Source organism: Schistocerca serialis, chromosome 4 (assembly GCF_023864345.2).
Source record: "Schistocerca serialis cubense isolate TAMUIC-IGC-003099 chromosome 4, iqSchSeri2.2, whole genome shotgun sequence".
NCBI classification, from domain to species: Eukaryota; Metazoa; Arthropoda; class Insecta; order Orthoptera; family Acrididae; genus Schistocerca; species Schistocerca serialis.
In genome coordinates this window covers 649,306,237-649,324,254 of record NC_064641.1, presented here as the reverse complement: position 1 = coordinate 649,324,254, position 18,018 = coordinate 649,306,237, and the positions used below count along the sequence as shown (strand labels likewise).

At 37.7% G+C, this 18,018-nt stretch overlaps 1 protein-coding gene across 6 annotated transcripts in view; it reads right to left on the bottom strand.

The window, feature by feature from the left end:
* Positions 1–18,018, bottom strand: part of LOC126475512 (mucin-3A-like) — a 217,488-nt gene that overhangs the window by 122,396 nt on the left and 77,074 nt on the right. For 5 of the 6 annotated variants that reach the window (XM_050103432.1, XM_050103433.1, XM_050103428.1 and 2 more), the window contains 3 exons: positions 16,739–17,968; positions 14,349–14,402; positions 2,361–2,426 (listed from right to left, as the gene is read on the bottom strand). In XM_050103432.1, the coding sequence (XP_049959389.1) occupies positions 2,361–2,426; positions 14,349–14,402; positions 16,739–17,968 (1,350 nt within the window). The remainder of the gene's footprint in view (positions 1–2,360; positions 2,427–14,348; positions 14,403–16,738; positions 17,969–18,018) is intronic. The other variant, XM_050103430.1, reaches the window with a different exon arrangement.

The following is an 18,018-nucleotide window of genomic DNA, read 5'->3' as shown; positions in this document are numbered from 1 at the left end:
AAGAAAGAAAGAAGTAAGATTAGGATTTAACATTCCTTTGACTCTAAGGTCATCAGAGACAGAGTACAAGCTCGGATTGTTTCAAGGGTGGGAAAAGAAAGGAGTCCTGTTATTTCACAGGAATCAATCCAGCATTTGCCTGGAGCAATTTAGGGAAAACACAGAAAACCTAAATCTGGATGGCCAGATGTGGATGTCAATCATCACCTCCCTGAGTGCAAGTCTAGTGTGCTAATCACTGCACCACCACACTTGGTCTTTATCTGGAGTTGTGGGACACACAAATGTTTCACACTTAGGTGGAAGTAAAATTCAGTTTTTTAACTGCTTCTCAAATAGTTCTTATCTTGTTGCTAATGGAGCTTATCATTTTTCATAGTACTTACGTTTTTATGCTCCTTATAACTATACAGTACACTCTGTAATGTCATTTTAACCTGTAATCATTAGTGTTCCATGATATGAAGAATACCCGTCTTTTAGTTTTGAGTTATATTCTGAAGTGTGTGTGTTTCCAACATCTGCATATGCAAAACTTACCACTGTGATTCCCGCATAGAATATCATTATGGCCACTAGTAATTGCTCAACACATTATGTCCATCCCTAACCCTGTCACATAAACAAGTTCCTTCATAACAGTGACAACCCCCATACACTAAGAAAATTTTATACAAAGATGCTGCTGAGGAAAATTTCACGGTTGCACTCATTTTCAGTTCACCTGGACTTTCTCACCTAAATAAGCTACCTTCCCACATCAACTGTAGGCAAAACATGCACACACACATTCCCACATGAATAACTCACATGCACATGACCACTGCCATCTCCAGGTACTAAGGCCCAACTGCATCTAAGGCAAGCAGCGACCTCAGATGCAGTCTGCTGTAGCAGTCAGGCTTGAGCACCCGGAGATGCTAGTCACTGTGTATGTGAGTTATGGATGTGTGAAAGTGTATGACTTTTTTCTACAAGTGGAAAAGGACTTAGTTCAACAGCTCATAATATCTAGTGGTCTTTTTTTCAGGTTGGTTACTCAAACTTGAAAAGAAATTTCCCTGAGCATTCCAGGTGTGTGGAGGAAGATGGAGTCCAAAAGCTCCTGATAAATTAATGCTGAGCGTAGGGAAGGGGGGCATGCCACAATAATGACTTTTCTTTAGCTGAGCTGTACTAGCCATTAGCAGTAGTTTAACTATAGCTGTTAAACACTGATAATTTATATGGAATAATATTCATATAATTTACACACTTTGAAATATTAAGTATTTTAAAATTTATGATTTATAAAACTCAATGAAATTAAATTTCAATGCTAGGCTAAAAACACAGAATTCCCTGACATTTTATGAAACTCATGAAATTTCCTGATAATTCCAAGTTTTCCAGAAGAACTGCCACCTTGTTTTCAATGTACCTGACTTTCATTCAATGTGGTGAGTAGCAATCTGTCAAGTTCATATTGTCATATTGTCGTTATTCCAGCCTGGATTTTCCATTGTTTGATTGAGCTACATATGTTGATCTTCAACCTTCTAAGGACTCCATAAAAATCTCTGTCCATATCAAATGCAGAAGCCTGTCATTGCTCCATGCTGAAAACTTCCTCCCGTACAGTTTGGTACCTGTGAGAACTTCATTTGTTCTGAGATGCACCCCCTTTCCCCAACTCTTAACTGTTCTCTCATTTTCCAACATTTTCTCCACTGTTTTGACATTGAAATCCCCTTCCACACCTGTCCCATACCTCCAATTTTTTCCTCTCCTTCTCTCATATGTCTTCTCAGAAAATCAAGAGATTGATACAAGAAGATACAGAAAGAGCAGACTTCCAATGGAAAAAGAGCAAAACCTCCAAAGCCAGTAGCACCATGACATTAAACATCACTAGCTGAGTATCATAATCTGAAAATCCATCAAGTATACAATTAGCACTGTGATTTTGCAGTGTGGGTTTTGTGACTTAAATTTATATTATTAGCACTGTAGCTGATTCCTATATATCTAGATGCAAATAATTATATGAGAAGAGTTACATTCTTTACAACAGTCTAAAGCTAAGCTACACTCATCCACATCAGCATTCCCGTCTCAGTGGTCAAATGATATTCAGCAAAATACCTACATGATTTGTCAACTGAAAGTCATCTGTAGAGGTTATAAGTGTTGTTTGCACACTGGTAGCTACATGGTACTCCCATGAGTGACTTTGACTCATCTTAATGATTCCACAATTAAATAAAACATTTTCCCCTTTTGTTTCCTTCTGATCATTGCAGCTGCCATTTTCTTTGCTCTGATAACATACAAAAAGATATAATACATGATAAATGTCAGAGAGAGGACACACTACTTACTGGAAGATTATTGTTGAAAAGGGGCAAAGAAGTTGTAGAAGACCGCTGCAAAGCTGCTTCAATGACCTAAACACACAGAAAAGCAATACCTTTTAATTACCTAAAAGTTTTCCACACAATATTTGCTGATAAAATTCAAACTTTTCATAAACAAATCAACTGCTGAAGAGAAAAAATATTAACTGGCATTGATTCACAGTAGTGGAAATATAGATTTGGAAAACAAAAGCCAAAACAAAAGTTGCTTTTCCTAGGTTTTAAACACTGTTCCCAAACAGCAGATCCACACAACCCACACTCCAAGACTTCATTTTCAAGAAGAATACCAGGCACATAAGGCAAGACGATATATGTTACCACAGAGATCAGCTACATCTATACTCTGATGTGTATGGTGGAGGGTATGTGCAACTGTACCAGTTATTAGAATTTCTTCCTGTTCCTTTCACGTATGGAGTATGGGAAAAATGATTGTTTGAATCCCTCTGTGAGTGCAGAAATTATTTTACTCTTATACTCACGATCCCTATGCGAGCAATAAGAAGGGGATTGTAGTACATTCTTAGAGCCACCATTTAAAGCCTGTTCTTGAAACTTTGTTAATAGACTTTCTCTGGACAGTTTAGGTCTATCTTCAAGAGTCTTCCAGTTCAGTTCCTTCAGTATCTCTGTTACACTCTATCATGGGTTAGATAAACCTATTACCATTCATGCTGCCCTTCTCTGTATACATTCAATATCATCTGTCAGTCCTATCCAGTATACATCCTCCACACGTGAGCAATAATGTAGATCCAGTCTCAAGAGCAATTTGTAAGCAACCTCCTTTGTAGACTGACTGCACTTCCCTAGTATTCTACAAATAAACTGAAGTCTACCACCTGCATTACCCACAAATGAGCCTATGTGATCATTCCATTTCATATCCCTACAGAGTGTTACATCCAGGTATGTATGAGTTAATTGATTCCAACAGCCACTCATTGATATTATCGTCACACAATACTATGGTTTTTCCTTTTGGGTAGGGGGGGGGGGGGGGTGAAGTGTACAATTTTACATTTCTGAATATGTTAAGCAAGTTGCCAATCTTTGATTTTTACACCACTTTGAAATCTTATCAAGATATGAGTGAATATTTATGCAGCTTCTTTCAGACAGTACTGTGTTATGGATAACAGCATCATCTGCAAAACGTCTGAGGCGTCTATAAAAATTGTCTGCAATGCCATTAATATACAACATGATTAGCAAGGGTCCCAACACACTTCTCTGTGGTGCACCTGAAGTTATTTCTACATCTGACGACGACTCTCCAACCAAGATAACACGCTGTGTCCTCCCTATATAAAAAGTCCTCAATACAGTCACAAATTTCACTTGATACCCCATATGATCAAACTTTTGACAATAAGCCTATATGTGGTACTGAGTTAAACGATTTTTGAAAATCAAGACATACTGCGTCTATCTGATTGCCCTGACTGAAAGATTACCTTGACCCAAAGTTTTCAGAATGTCCAGTGAGGAAAGTACAAGTTGGGTTTCACATGATCGAAGTTTTCAGAATCCATGCTGTTTGGGGTTGAGGACCTCATTCTATTCAAGAGACCTCATTAAGTTTGAGCTTAGAATATGCTCTAAGATTCTACAACAAATTGTTGTAAAGGATATTGGATGGTAGTTTTGTGGATCACTTCTACTACCCTTCTTGTAGGTGGGTGTGACCTGTGTTTTTTCCAAGAACTTGGTACGGTATTTTGTTTACAGGATCTATGACAGATTATATAGTTAGAAGAGGGCTACTCAGACACAAATCAGTATAGAATCTGACAGGAATGCCATCAGACACTGGAGCTTTCATCAATTTTAACAATTTTAGCTGTTTCTCAACACCACTGACACTAATAATTATTTCATTCATCTTTTCAGTGGTATGGAGATTAAAGCGGACAATTCTCCTGGATTTTGCTTTGTAGTGGAACATTTGAAAACAGAGTTAAGAATTTAGCTTTTACTTTGCTACCCTCAATTTCAGTTCCTGTCTCATTTATTAGGCACTGGACACTACCTTTGATGCCACTAACAGCGTTTACATATGACCAGAATTTCTTTGGATCCTATGAAGGATCACCTGACAATATTCGACTTCGGCAGTCATTGTAGTTATCACCCATTACTCTCTCAACAGTGAAACATATTTCATTCAGCATCTCTCTATCTACAGCCCTCTGCTTTGCTTTAAATCTATTATGCAGTAATCTCTGTTTATTTAGAAGTTTTACCTGTATACCATGGAGGCTTCCTCCCATTATGGACTGTTCTACTGGGTACATATCTATCTAGTGCATGGTCAACTATTCTTTTAATCTTGAGCTATAGTTCCTCTACTTGCTCCTGCCCGGTGCTGAAAGTTTCAAGTTCCTCATTGAGACATGATATTACTGACTGTTTATTAAACACTTACATCTTTCTGCTCAGTTTCGTTGTACTTTGTACTTTTGTAATCATTGTTGCCACAACAGCATCATAGTCACTGATACCAGTTTCGATATGGACACCCTCAAAGAGATCAGGTCTGTCTGTTTCCATTACATCCAATATGTTTCCATCATGAGTGGGGTTCCCAACTATCAGTTCTAGGTAGTTTCCAGATAAGTCATTTAATACTTTTCCACAGGATATCTTACCACACTCACCACTAACAAAACTGTAATTTTCCCCATTAATTGTTGGATGATTTAAGTCTCCAACAATGTTTACAGTATGACTGGGGAACTTACATACAAGTGAACTGAAGTTTTCTCTAAATTTTTTGGTTATGTTTGGAGAAAAGTCAGGTGGGCAATAGAAGGATCCAACTATCATTTTGTGCCTGCCCCTGAAACTGAGTCTTGCCCAAACAATCTCACATGCAGCTTCAACCTATCTTAGTGGGTTTGAGTTTCTTGTTTTGCAACAAATACACCACCCTCATTTGCCTACCCTTTCAATATACACTTAAATTTCCCCAAAAATCCCACTGCTATCAATTTCAGTGCCAAGTATTATGTGAGCTTCACTGCTTTTCATGCGCATCTCAAAACACAGCACCTTGTTGTAAATGCTTCAGCAGGTTACCATTACAATTTTAATATGCTCACCTGGGGGAGGCATTTCTTTCAATCTTACACTGATACTTCTGGGTTTCCTACAGTTATCATTATCTGGATTGGTTGGAGAGTTGCCTAAGCTAAAAAAAATCCTTGTACGCACACCACACAGTCACCTACCTGAGTAACAGCCTCTGATGTGTAGTGCACGCCTAACCCATTTAGAGTGTCCCTACAGTTCTCAATCCTACAGCCAAGTCCAGAAAGACACGGGTTCCCAGGTAGATTCCGTGTTTCTTGACTTCCACAAGGTGTTCAATACAGTTCCCCACAGTCGTTTAATGAACAAAGTAAGAGCATATGGACTATCAGACCAATTGTGTGATTGGATTGAAGAGTTCCTAGATAACAGAATGCAGCATGTCATTCTCAATGGAGAGAAGTCTTCCGAAGTAAGAGTAATTTCAGGTGTGCTGCAGGGAAGTGTCGTAGGACCATTGCTATTCACAGTTTACATAAATGACCTTGTGGATAACGTCAGAAGTTCACTGAGGCTTTTTGCGGATGATGCTGTGATATATCAAGAGGTTGTAACAATGCAAAATTGTACTGAAATGCAGGAGGATCTGCAACAAATTGACGCATGGTGCAGGGAATAGCAATTGAATCTCAATGTAGACAAGTGTAATGTGCTGCGAATACATAGAAAGAAAGATCGTTTATCATTTAGCTACAATATAGCAGGTCAGCAACTGGAAGCAGTTAATTCTATAAATTATCTGGGAGTACGCATTAGGAGTGATTTAAAATGGAATGATCATATGAAGCTGATCGTTGGTAAAGCAGATGCCAGACAGATTCATTGGAAGAATCCTAAGGAAATGCAATCCAAAAACAAAGGAATAGGTTACAATACACTTGTTCGCCCACTGCTTGAATATTGCTCACCAGTGTGGGATCCATACCAGATAGGGTTGATAGAAGAGATAGAGAACATCCAATGGAGAACAGCGTGCTTCGTTACAGGATCATTTAGTAATTGCGAAAGCATTACGGAGATGATAGATAAACTCAGTGGAAGACACTGCAGGAGAGATGCTCAGTAGATCGGTGTGGGCTTTCGTTGAAGTTTAAAGAACATACCTTCACCGAGGAGTCAAGTAGTATATTGCTCCCTCCTACATATATCTCGATAACAGACCATGAGGATAAAATCAGAGAGATTAAAGCCCACACAGAAGCATACCGACAATCTTTCCTTCCATGAACAATACGAGACTGGAATAGAAGGGAGAACCGATAGAGGTACTCAAAGTACCCTCTGCCACACACCGTCAGGTGGCTTGCAGAGTATGGATGTAGATGTAGATGTAGAAAGCCACTGCCTAGCTTGTCACGGAACCTTCAAGGTCTCTGGTTCACTCCCTGCACTTGACTCAGGACCAAAGGGCCATGATCAGTTCTGGGGACAATGCTACAAATTGCGAGCTTTATTGAAACTCCAAGCGCAAGGCTGGTTTCTTCAAATGTCTCTGCCAGTCACTGGAATGACGCAAGTATGAGTCCCACTGACTCAGATTTAGTGAGAGAGAGCACCTGAAACTTGTTGGTTAGAGGGATCAGTGCAACACATTGAGTCCTCCTTGATCCCCATCCAAACTGTACAGGATGCCCAGATCTACCATTGAGACACCACTAGCAGTCAAGTGGATGAGTAATGGCAGATCCTGTACTTTATGCAGAGGAGATAGAGTCCACAGAGAGGATGATACTTGAGGTAGCTCTGGTACCAGTATTACATGTATGTGACTCTTGAGAGATCTTCCAATACATCAATTTGCAGCAGCTGCCAGTCACTTGACAATAGTCAGGGTGTTTTCCAGCTGCTTACAAATGTCAACAAATTCATCCCAAGTTCGAGAACAGCCTTTGCAGTCGGTCTGCATTTTGGCTGGTGCAATGTACTGCAAGGCAGTGAAAAAGTAACTTTAAAATAAGCACCCTGCTTATCTTTTAATCTGTTGGGCTAAATAGTTGCTAATTAACTACAAGAATGGAATCAAATACACAAAATGAGATTTATATTAAGGCAACACAAAAACCTGTGGTAAATTTTTATTAGTTTCCTAAAACGTTTTGAGGTTAATATTACAGCTGTTTGCAAACTCGAATATTGTAAGCTGTTTCTGGAGGGTACATTGACAAGTAATTATCACTGATGACACATGGTTTATGTTATAAAATCCTTAGCTGCCATACATTTTTAAATAACAAAGGCTGGAAACTAGTATCATGTGTCATTAACACCAAAGCCATTTCTTAGAAAAAATAACTGTTGACCTAGTACTGTAGAACTGATGGTATGGAGTTTTCACTATCGTGCTGAATGGGAGGTGCAGAGTAACTGATTCAAAATGTTATGAATTCCAGTTACTTTAAGTTAGAGTTTCTACCTATGTGATGCGCTACAGCATCATGCAGTGCCTCACTGCCTGGCATTAATAGTGGAGTTGTGGTGGTGACATTCACATGGTTCTCTGTGAACATTAATCTTAAGCTGAAACCAATATTTAAAGATTAAAGACACTTATTTTCTGAAGTTATCAGATTTTCTGTCCTTAATTTTGACAGTCTTGTTAGTGACTAACCACTCTGTAATAATGGAAAGAGAATACATTTTCTGTAAGCACTTGCCAACCCATGATATGCCATTAGTGAACAGAACAGCCCTCCCTCCATACAGCAGAAAAGTCACAGTCAATCAAAGTTTGAGTGACCTGCACTTCCCCTTTTCAGTTTACAGCCTTCCCCAACCAGTGCCTCTCTCCTCCCTCAAGAAGAAACATATAATTTCAAAGGGTATGAGTATTACTTTCTATGACAAGTGTTTGTACCAGCAGTACTGGAAGTTGCACATCCTGAAGGTTTCTGTTGACCAGTCTTGCTGCTGCACCATAATTTTTATATCCACACTGATAGATACATACCTATCACATACATTACCACCTCACTAGTTCCATTAATTTATGTCATTGTGAATTATTCACATCACCTGAGATTCATAAGATAACCTACATTTTAGGCACAGGTTGTCTAGTAGTCATCTTTGTTCATGGTGAGTATCTCCCTTTCTTAGGCATCTTAATAAGCAAGAAAGTACATTAGTACATTACAGACCTACATTTGGATGCAATGGTCTGTCATCACCTGACAATGGTATACAGTGTTCACCACCTTACTCTATGCCCCAGACCACATGTGAAAAGGACATAGTCAAGCTCACAAGGGTGACTGCAAAATGCAACATTAACGCTTTCTTTTACATTCACAAAAGATGGAATAAGTATTCGACTCTCCATGTGAAACTACTGAAATCAGGTATATGCAGTGTCTCACTGCATCTCATAGTGCTTTGCGTAACAGTAACTACTAAGAGATGATCATAAAGAAATTATTCATAATGAACAGTAATCTCAATTGTAGAATATATTTGATTGGTCCTGTTGCCTACAAAGCAGCTTATGCATAAGACATTGATTGGTCATATCAGTTTGTAAGTACGTAGGTGAAAGTGATTTCTATGCATACTTATTTAAAATCACAAAAATACACATCATGCATTAAATATTTTAAAGTATACTTTATAAATTTAAATATTCTTCAATGGAGTACTAGCAGTTATACTGTAAACATGACTGTAAAGGTTTTCCAAATGTTTTGACCTAGGTAACTGTTCTGATATTTTGGGAAGTTTGTTATAAAGTTTAACTCCCAAGTGGAAAGTAACATTTTGGCACAGAGATGTGATGATTTGGGGCATATGTAAGTTTTTGTTCTGTCTGGAAAGGTGATCAAATTTATTTGAAATTTGCTGTCCTTATACACTGCATCCATTTTAAAGAATATAACAGTTTCCATTATGTAGAAAGATATACGGTAAAGGAGGAATATCAGTAATCTTATACAGATGTTTGCATGAGTCTCTGTGTTTGCATCCAAATATGGTTGTAATGGCCCTGTGAAAGTGCTGTTAGTTGTTTTAGAGTTTCCCCCAAAAGTAACTACATATTTAAGGAGAGAGTGAAAGAGGGTATTATGTGCGTTCATTATTGCTGCAGCAAGTTTTTAGTGGGCAAAGAAGGTAGCATGTCTTGCTTAGCTTTACATATTGGTATCCAATATGTTTATTCCATTTCACATTACTGTGCAGTCACAGCCCTAAGAATTTCTTTTCTGTACTAATACCAACTAGTTCATAGTTGATAGAGACAAATGGGATGTGCATTTCCTTGTTTTAAGCATTGTGGAATTTTAGTGTAATGTGTGTGGTTTTTTTGTGCCCATTTGCTAAGCTGTTTTGTGACAGTGTTTACTAATTGCTGTAATCTTCCTTTCTTTCCCTTTTTAAGAGAATTATGGTGTCCTCTGCATATGCGATCATTTGATGAAAATCCACATTTGAGCTTAGATCATTTATGTGCAGAAGGAACAGAAGGGATTCCATTATTGATCCTTGGTGTGTGCCAAATTTAATTAGTTTATAGCCTGACAAATATTCAGAATAGTTCTTAGGTTGACATTTGTGTGTCCGATGCACACTGCTTGCTTACAATACTTCAGGAAGAAACTAATCAAATTGTTATACAGATATCAAATACCATATTTTTCAAGCTTTGCCGGCTGGGGTGGCCGAGCGGTTCTAGGCGCTCCAGTCTGGAACCGCGCGACCGCTACGGTCGCAGGTTCGAATTCTGCCTCGGGCATGGATGTGTGTGATGTCTTTAGGTTAATTAGGTTTAAGTAGTTCTAAGTTCTAGGGGACTGATGACCTTAGAAGTTAAGTCCCATAGTGATCAGAGCCATTTGAACCATTTTTTTTTTTTTTTTTTCAAGCTTTAACAGCAGAATCTTATGACCCACCTCATCAAAAGTAGTAGGTCAATAAATACTCCTGTTAATTCCTGTTTCTTGTTCATCAGGCTTAGTATGCAATTGGAGCACACATAAATGCAGTTGTTGTTAACCTTTTATTTCTGAATCTGTGTTGCTCATTACACAAGGTACCGTTTTTATTTATGAATTCCATAAGTTTGTCATACATATCTTTGTCTAATTACCATAAAGATGACACCTTAAGTTGCAGACAGGCACAACTAAAAGGCACTTACACATTAGATTTCAGCCACAGTCTTCATCAGTAAAGGAAACACACACACATTGATTCACACAAGTAAGTACAACTCGCGCACACATGACAGCCATCTCTGGCAGCTCGGACTGGAATGGCATTCTGGTCCAAGCTACCGGAGTTGGTGATCATGTATGTGTGATGTGTGCTTGCTTGTGTGAATGAATGTGTGTATGTGTGTGTGTGTGTGTGTGTGTGTGTGTGTGTGTGTTCCTTTATTGAGAAAGGCCATGACTGAAAGCTAATGTGTAAGTGTCTTTTAGTTATGCATGTCTGCAATTTAACATGCCATCTTTACAGCAAGTAGCAATCTATCTTTACCTTATATTGTTTATATTAGAACCTGGAGTTTCCATGGTTTGATAACGTTTTTCTAGCATTTTTGGAATGTAAGGGCAAACTGTAACAGGTCTGTAGCTATTTACATTATCTCTCTCACATATTTCATATTCTGCAGATTTTTCAATAGATCAGGGAAAATGCCTGCTTGAAGTGATCAGTCAAATAAGTGTGCAAGTATTTCTATTAAGTTTAGTGCACTCTTTTTTAATATTGTTGCAGCGAAACTATCAGAATTGCAATTTTTAGTTCTTTTACTGCTTTTGCTATTTCATCTTTTTTTGAGACAGAGTTGTTGTACATTGATACTCTACATGCACTTATTTTACATTCATTGGCTTGAGTGTCCTTATTAAAGTTTGATTTTATCATATTACCAGCAACACCAGTGAAAAAGTTGTTAAATGTGTTGGCTACTTTTAAGGGATTGTCATAACACTGCAGAATTTCAACACTACCATCAGCTGGATACATGAGATATTTCCATCAGCTTCATCACAGCTACTAGGCTACTATTATTTCCCACATCATTACTGTGCATTGTGCTCTCTTTGATACAATGTTTAAAGTATTTTTCCTGGTTCCAAGTTAACCTTAGAGATACTCACACTCAGAAGATTTAAGAGACTAAGTACCATGTGTTATTTAATGAGGGTGCTTGAAAACCATTGTCAAAAGAACTGCCTCATGACTGTTTACTATGCTAATATACATTGGATTCTGAGGAGTATGGTATCATTTTTTGTGGTAACTTATCATCCCACCTAAAACTCTTCAGAACACAAAAAGAAATAGTGAGAATCATGACTGGAATAAAAAGGAACAAACTCTGCAGAGCACTATTTAAAAAGATGAGGATTCTCCCTCTTCCATGTATTTGCACATTTGAAAGTTCAATGTTTATTAAGAAATATGCAATAATAAATTCTTGTGTCCTCCTAAAAAATGAAAGTCTGCATGAACATAACAGATGACCGGAAAAAAAACAATTTGTGCCCAAAAGGAGCACTATGCTATGGTAAAATTATTTACAATAGGTTTCCAAAAGAAATTAAAGTAATAAATGACCTAAAAAAATTTAAAGCAGTATTGAAAGAATATCTATTAATACATTGCTTCTATAGTCTGGTAGAGTCCCCAAAAATCTTTGAGAGCCTAAGAAAGTTAATGTTAAGTGTAAAGCCACATTCTTTATCAAATACAAAAATATTGTGTAAATATGACTATCTACTTGTAGCATGTAAAGACTGTAATCATTCATAACCATTTATTCTTAATTTCAGTTTAATTTTCTAGTTAAAATGGTGTAATTATAAGTCAGAGCTGAAAATATATTTTCAATTGTAGGTTTCTAGCTAAAGTTGTTTAATTATACATCAGAGTTGGAAAAAATGTATTTACTAATAAACAGAAAACATCATGTAAACATAAAGATATATTTGGTTATAATAGAGGGAAACATTCCACATAGGAAATATATATCTAAAAACAAAGATGATGTGACTTACCAAATGAAAGTGCTGGCAGGTCGACAGACACACAAACAAACACACAAAATTCAAGCTTTCACAACAAACTGGTGCCTCATCAGGAAAGAGGGAAGGAGAGGGAAAGACGAAAGGATGTGGGTTTTAAGGGAGAGGGTAAGGAGTCATTCCAATCCCGGGAGCGGAAAGACTTACCTTAGGGGGAAAAAAGGACGGATATACACTCGCACACACACACGTATCCATCCACACATATACAGACACAAGCAGATATATTTGCATTGACCTGTCCAATATCTGATGTGCTGTCCTGTATGTGTAAGGTTTACTGGACCAAATAAACACAAATACATTTATTCCTTTTATTCACCACAATTATTAGAATTCCATGAATCAGCATGGTTTTAGAAAGCATTGCTCTTGCAAAACTAAGCTTGATGTTTCCTTACATGATATATACAAACTATGGATGAAGGGGAACAAGCAGAGTCCATATGTCTAGATTTCCAGAAAGCATTTGACATAGTGCCCCATTGCAGTCTTTTAACAACAAAGGTGGAATAAGTACACAGATATAAGACTTCTTAAGTAATAGAACTCAGTATGTTGTCCTCAAAGGCGAATGTTCATCAGAGACAAGGTATTGTCAGTTCCCCAGGGGAGTGTGACAGGAGTGCTGCTGTTTTCTATATACATAAATGATTTGGCAGACAGACTGGGCAGCAATTTCTGGTTGTTTGCTGATGATACTGTGGTGCATAGTAAGGTTTCAAAGTTGAGTGACAAGGAAGATACAAGATGACTTAGACAGTGTTTCCAGTTGGTGTGATGAATGGCAGCTAGCTCTAAATATAGAAGAATGTTAGTTAATGTGGATGAGTAGGAAAAACAAACCTGTAATGTTTGGATACAGTATTACTAGTGTCCTGCTTGACACAGTCAAATTGTATAAATATTTGGGCTTAATGTAGCAAAGTGATACAATATGAAATGAGCATGTGAGAGCTTTGGTAGGGAAGGTGAATGATCGACTTCAGTTTATTGGGAGAATTTTAGGAAAGAGTGGTCTACCTGTAAAGAAGACTGTGTATAGGATGTTGGTGCACCAGTTTTTGAGTACTGCTTGAGTGTTTGCGATCTGTACCAGGTCAGATTGAAGGAAGACATTAAAGCTATTCAAAGATGGGCTGCTAGATTTGTTACCGGCAGGTTCAAACAACGTGTAAGTGTTATGGAAATGCTTCGGGAACTCAAATGGGAGTTCCTGGCGGACAGGCAACATTCTTTTCAAGAAACACTATCAAGAAAAATCAGAGAACCGGCATTTGAAGTTGACTGCCAAACGATTATTCTGCAGGCAACATTCATGTAAGGACCATGAAGGGAAGATATGAGAGATTAGGGCTCATATTGAGGCATAAAGACAATTGTTTTTCCGTCACTCTATTTGTGAGTGGAACAGGTCAGCAAATGACTAGTGATGGTACAAGGTACCCTCCACCCAACACCATATGGTGACTTGCAGCGTGTCAATGTAGATGTAGATTCCTGTTTCCATTCTGTGCCATTACTGACACAAATAAATAGTGAAAAATTTAAAGTTTGATATTCAGGCTCTTTCTGTTATTATTGTTATTATTATTATTATTATTATTATTTGTGTATTTCTTAGCCTTGTCTTCAGCAGATGATGCACAGAAACTCTTCCCTCATCATAAATATAGGCATAAATACCAGTTTATAGTTTATGGAAAATATATGGAGCAAATCAAGTCAAGAACAGAAAAATTTCTCAGGTGAAGCTTATCAACTGATGATAATATTTCACAACAACATGTAACAGTGAAAGTAAATTAACTACAACAAATCACAGATTGCTTACCTTATCAGCCAGATTCAATTTCTTTTGTTCTTGCCTGCCACCAACATTTTGTGCCTAAAAAGAAAAATCAGATGTCAGTCGTTTTCTGGAGTCTGATAACAGAAAATGGTATGCAAGCGCACACCTGCAGATGAACGGTGCGAGGCACATAGAGATATAGATCTGTATAACTCTACAACATTTTGAGCTTCCACTCTGCTGCCTCCGTGATTGTGGCATTACTGACTGTTAATGTATTGTCTCAGGGCAAGTAGACGGAGATGGAGGGTAAGGGGCTGGGGTAGGAGTGATTCAGCAGGACAGCATCCATTCCTCTGGACTCAGCTGTCACTAATATACATTCTCAGATATCCCCTCACCCGTTTGCTCCCTTACCCTCCTCCTCTCATATCTTGTTCACTCCTAACATTGTATCTCTGTTCTCCTTTCATACCTTGTTCACTCCTAACATTGTACCTCTGTTCTCCTTTCCATTTTGCTCACACTCTACTGCTTCAATTTTACTACTGTTACCAAAACAGAACTCACTATCCACCTGAAAGTGAGTTTCTGCCTACACCCACTTCTAAGCATTTTCTTCATTCTGAAACTTCTGTTATCATTATGTTTCTGGAGTCTAAGTTAGAAACAACATGGCATTAAATTATATGAAAGTGTTGGTTACAATAACTTACAGTGGAAAACATTGTCACTTGTGATGTATGAATAATGAAATAACGATTACTTCTTCTAAAAACCTGGTACAACTGTTGACAATAGACTCAAATAAATGTATAAGAACCATACATGTTCTATGGCTAAAAATACTTGCTTTCTGAAATATAACAGAAAGTGATAGCAATGTGTGTGAAGAAGAGCAAGAGAGTTTTATGATAGAAGGTTTAGTTATCGTATATGAAACATGTAAAAATAATCTGTATGCAGCTGACTGCATGAGTTGCTTCCACATGAGAGAAAATAAGCATCATTTTTGTTGGTGCAAAATACAATGTAAGTGTACAGAACTTGGTAATTCCAGACTCTTTGCTGGCTAGGATGGCTCTTTTTAGTGTCGAGCTTTTCTGGAAAGTTACTGCATGGGTTATTTGACATTTATTTTTAAATATCACATTGTCAGCCACTTTCAGTAACGAATGGTAGTGGCTGGACAATAAAGAGACTCACATTTACCCAGCTGTCATAAATAGTCGTGTATCAAGTACATTGCACCAGTTTTATGAAGCATTTGCCTGCGCATTAACTGGTATGCATAATAGGAACTGTAAGCTTAGGTAAATAAAACGTTTCTAGAAACATAAGCATAGGCAGAAGTTGTGAACTTTGTCATTAGACTAAAGTAACATTTTAGCATTGTAGCAAGACTAAAATATGAATTATCACTTCTTAAGCAGTGAGACAATGATGTGGCTTATCCCAGAATGAAAAAAGGCTATAACAAAATTAAACAGTACAACAGTGTATGAACAACTAGGAATTATTTGATATGTGAATTTGATAAATATAATAGTCATGCAAACTGTTTTCCTTTTTAGACAACCTGTCAAGTAATAATATGAATTGCATATCAGTACTAGGTTTATAATGGTATGGCTTAATACACAAGCAGACATGACACACAATGAGTTTTGCTCTGCCATCTTGATAGCCTAGTGCCTATGTTGTGACTGTATAATCCGGTAAGTGAATTACTGGTTTAAAACACCTAGTATTTCACTAAAAAGTTTTTAATTTTAGTGGAATGGTTGATTTTCTGCTGATGGAAGCTCTAAATCTCAAATAAAAGAAATGAACTGTACACAGAAGACCGTCAATTCAATCCACAATACTTTCCTTCACACATTTTTGTCATCAGCCAAACTAGCCTATTGATTACTAATTTTACAGTCATGCTACCTATGGTTTCTTGCGCAATATTTCTTTATTGTTTTATAAGATAATAAATTTGGCAATTTTACTGTGTGTTCAGCAAATCAAACAAAACTCCACATAAAACTGAAATAGGTTTTATGTAAATAACAACTATTTTTCAGTGGGCACAATGAGAAGGAAACCACCTGCACAACTGCACTCATAAGCAAATGACAGTTCTACAACGAAACTATAGAGTAAAGGAGGCTGAACAAGTGTTGAGAATTTTCTACTGGTACTGTTATATAAATAAAGGGGAGAAATTCATGTACAGAATATGGTATAAATTAACTTGGAATATTTGCTGTTTTTCTATTTTAGCAAGTACATTATTAGTTTAGGAACAAAGAAAATATATTTGACACAGTGATTTTCAGCCTTTATTGATGAATTAAACAATATATCTGATTAGATAAGTTTTAACTTTTAGTATAATTATTTCTTTAAATTAAAAATTAATAACTGAATAATATATCACTTACCAGAATATTAAGAAGAGAGAGTTCTTCTAAATGACCTTGTCTGTCTAGTGTCTGCCAGTTATTTCTTTCATGCACAGATTCACTTTCTACATGTTTGATGCCTGATTCTACAGTGTTCAGTGATGAGTATGCAAGTGAATTTCTAGGAGAAGTAACAGGAGGTGGAGTATAAGTTGCGGAAGTTGAGTCAGATGTAGTTTGAGCAACTGTGGATATGGTCTTTTCCAGTGGACGGGTAATTTTTTCTGTTGGTTTAGAAGTACTAGGATTTGGTGCTGCCAGCTGAGAAGTTGTTGCCTTTGGTGTGGTGGGTCTGGAATTTGTAGGCTTTGGTGTAGTGGGTTTAGAAGTCATTGGCTTTGCAGTGGTGGGTTTGGGAGTCATTGGCTTTGGTGTGGTTGGTTTGGGAGTTGTAGGCTTTGGTGCTGCAGTTTTGGAAGTTGTTAACTTTGGTGCAGCAGGTTTGGAAGTTGTTGGCTTTGGTGTCATAGGTTTGGAAGTTGTGGGCTTTGGAGTGGTGGGTTTGGAAGTTGTTGGTTTTGGTGTGGTGGGTTTGGAAGTCGTTGGCTTTGCTGTGGGAGGTTTGGAAGTTGTTAGCTTTGCTGTGGTGGGTTTGGGAGTTGTTGGCTTTGGTGTGGTAGGTTTGGGAGTTGTTGGCTTTGGTGTGGTAGGTTTGGGAGTTGTTGACTTTGGTGTGGTAGGTTTGGGAGTTGTTGGCTTTGATGTGGTTAGTTTGGGAGTTGTTGGCTTTGGTGTGGTTGGTTTGGGAGTTGTTGCCTTTGCTGTGGTAGGTTTGGGAGTTGTAGGCTTTGGTGTAGAGGGTTTAGAGGTTGATGACTTTTGGCTGGTAGGTTTCAAAGTTGTTGTCATGAGAGATGTGGCAATGGTCACAATAGCTGGTTTCATAGTTGTAGCTTTGGTTGTTGTCTTAATAGTTGTTACTGTGGCAGGTGCAGCCTTAGCAGTGGTCGGTTGTGAGGTTGCTGGTTTAGTGGTCGGAGCAACTGTTTTAGTTTCTACAGATGCAGATGATATGTCAATAGGTTTTGAAGATGAATTATTTGTCAGTGGGGCAACAGGAGTTACTGTCACCAGTCTTTCAGTTATGTAGGAACTTACTGGTAGTGATGTCATAGTTGTCAGCTGTCTTTTGGCTGTCACTGTCATTACTGGAGATACAGTAGACTTTCCAATAGTTGAAGCTGTTGACAAGTTTGGTGTAATATTTCCCTGTAAAAATGATAAATAAATGTTAATTTACTATGATATTAGAAGTCCAG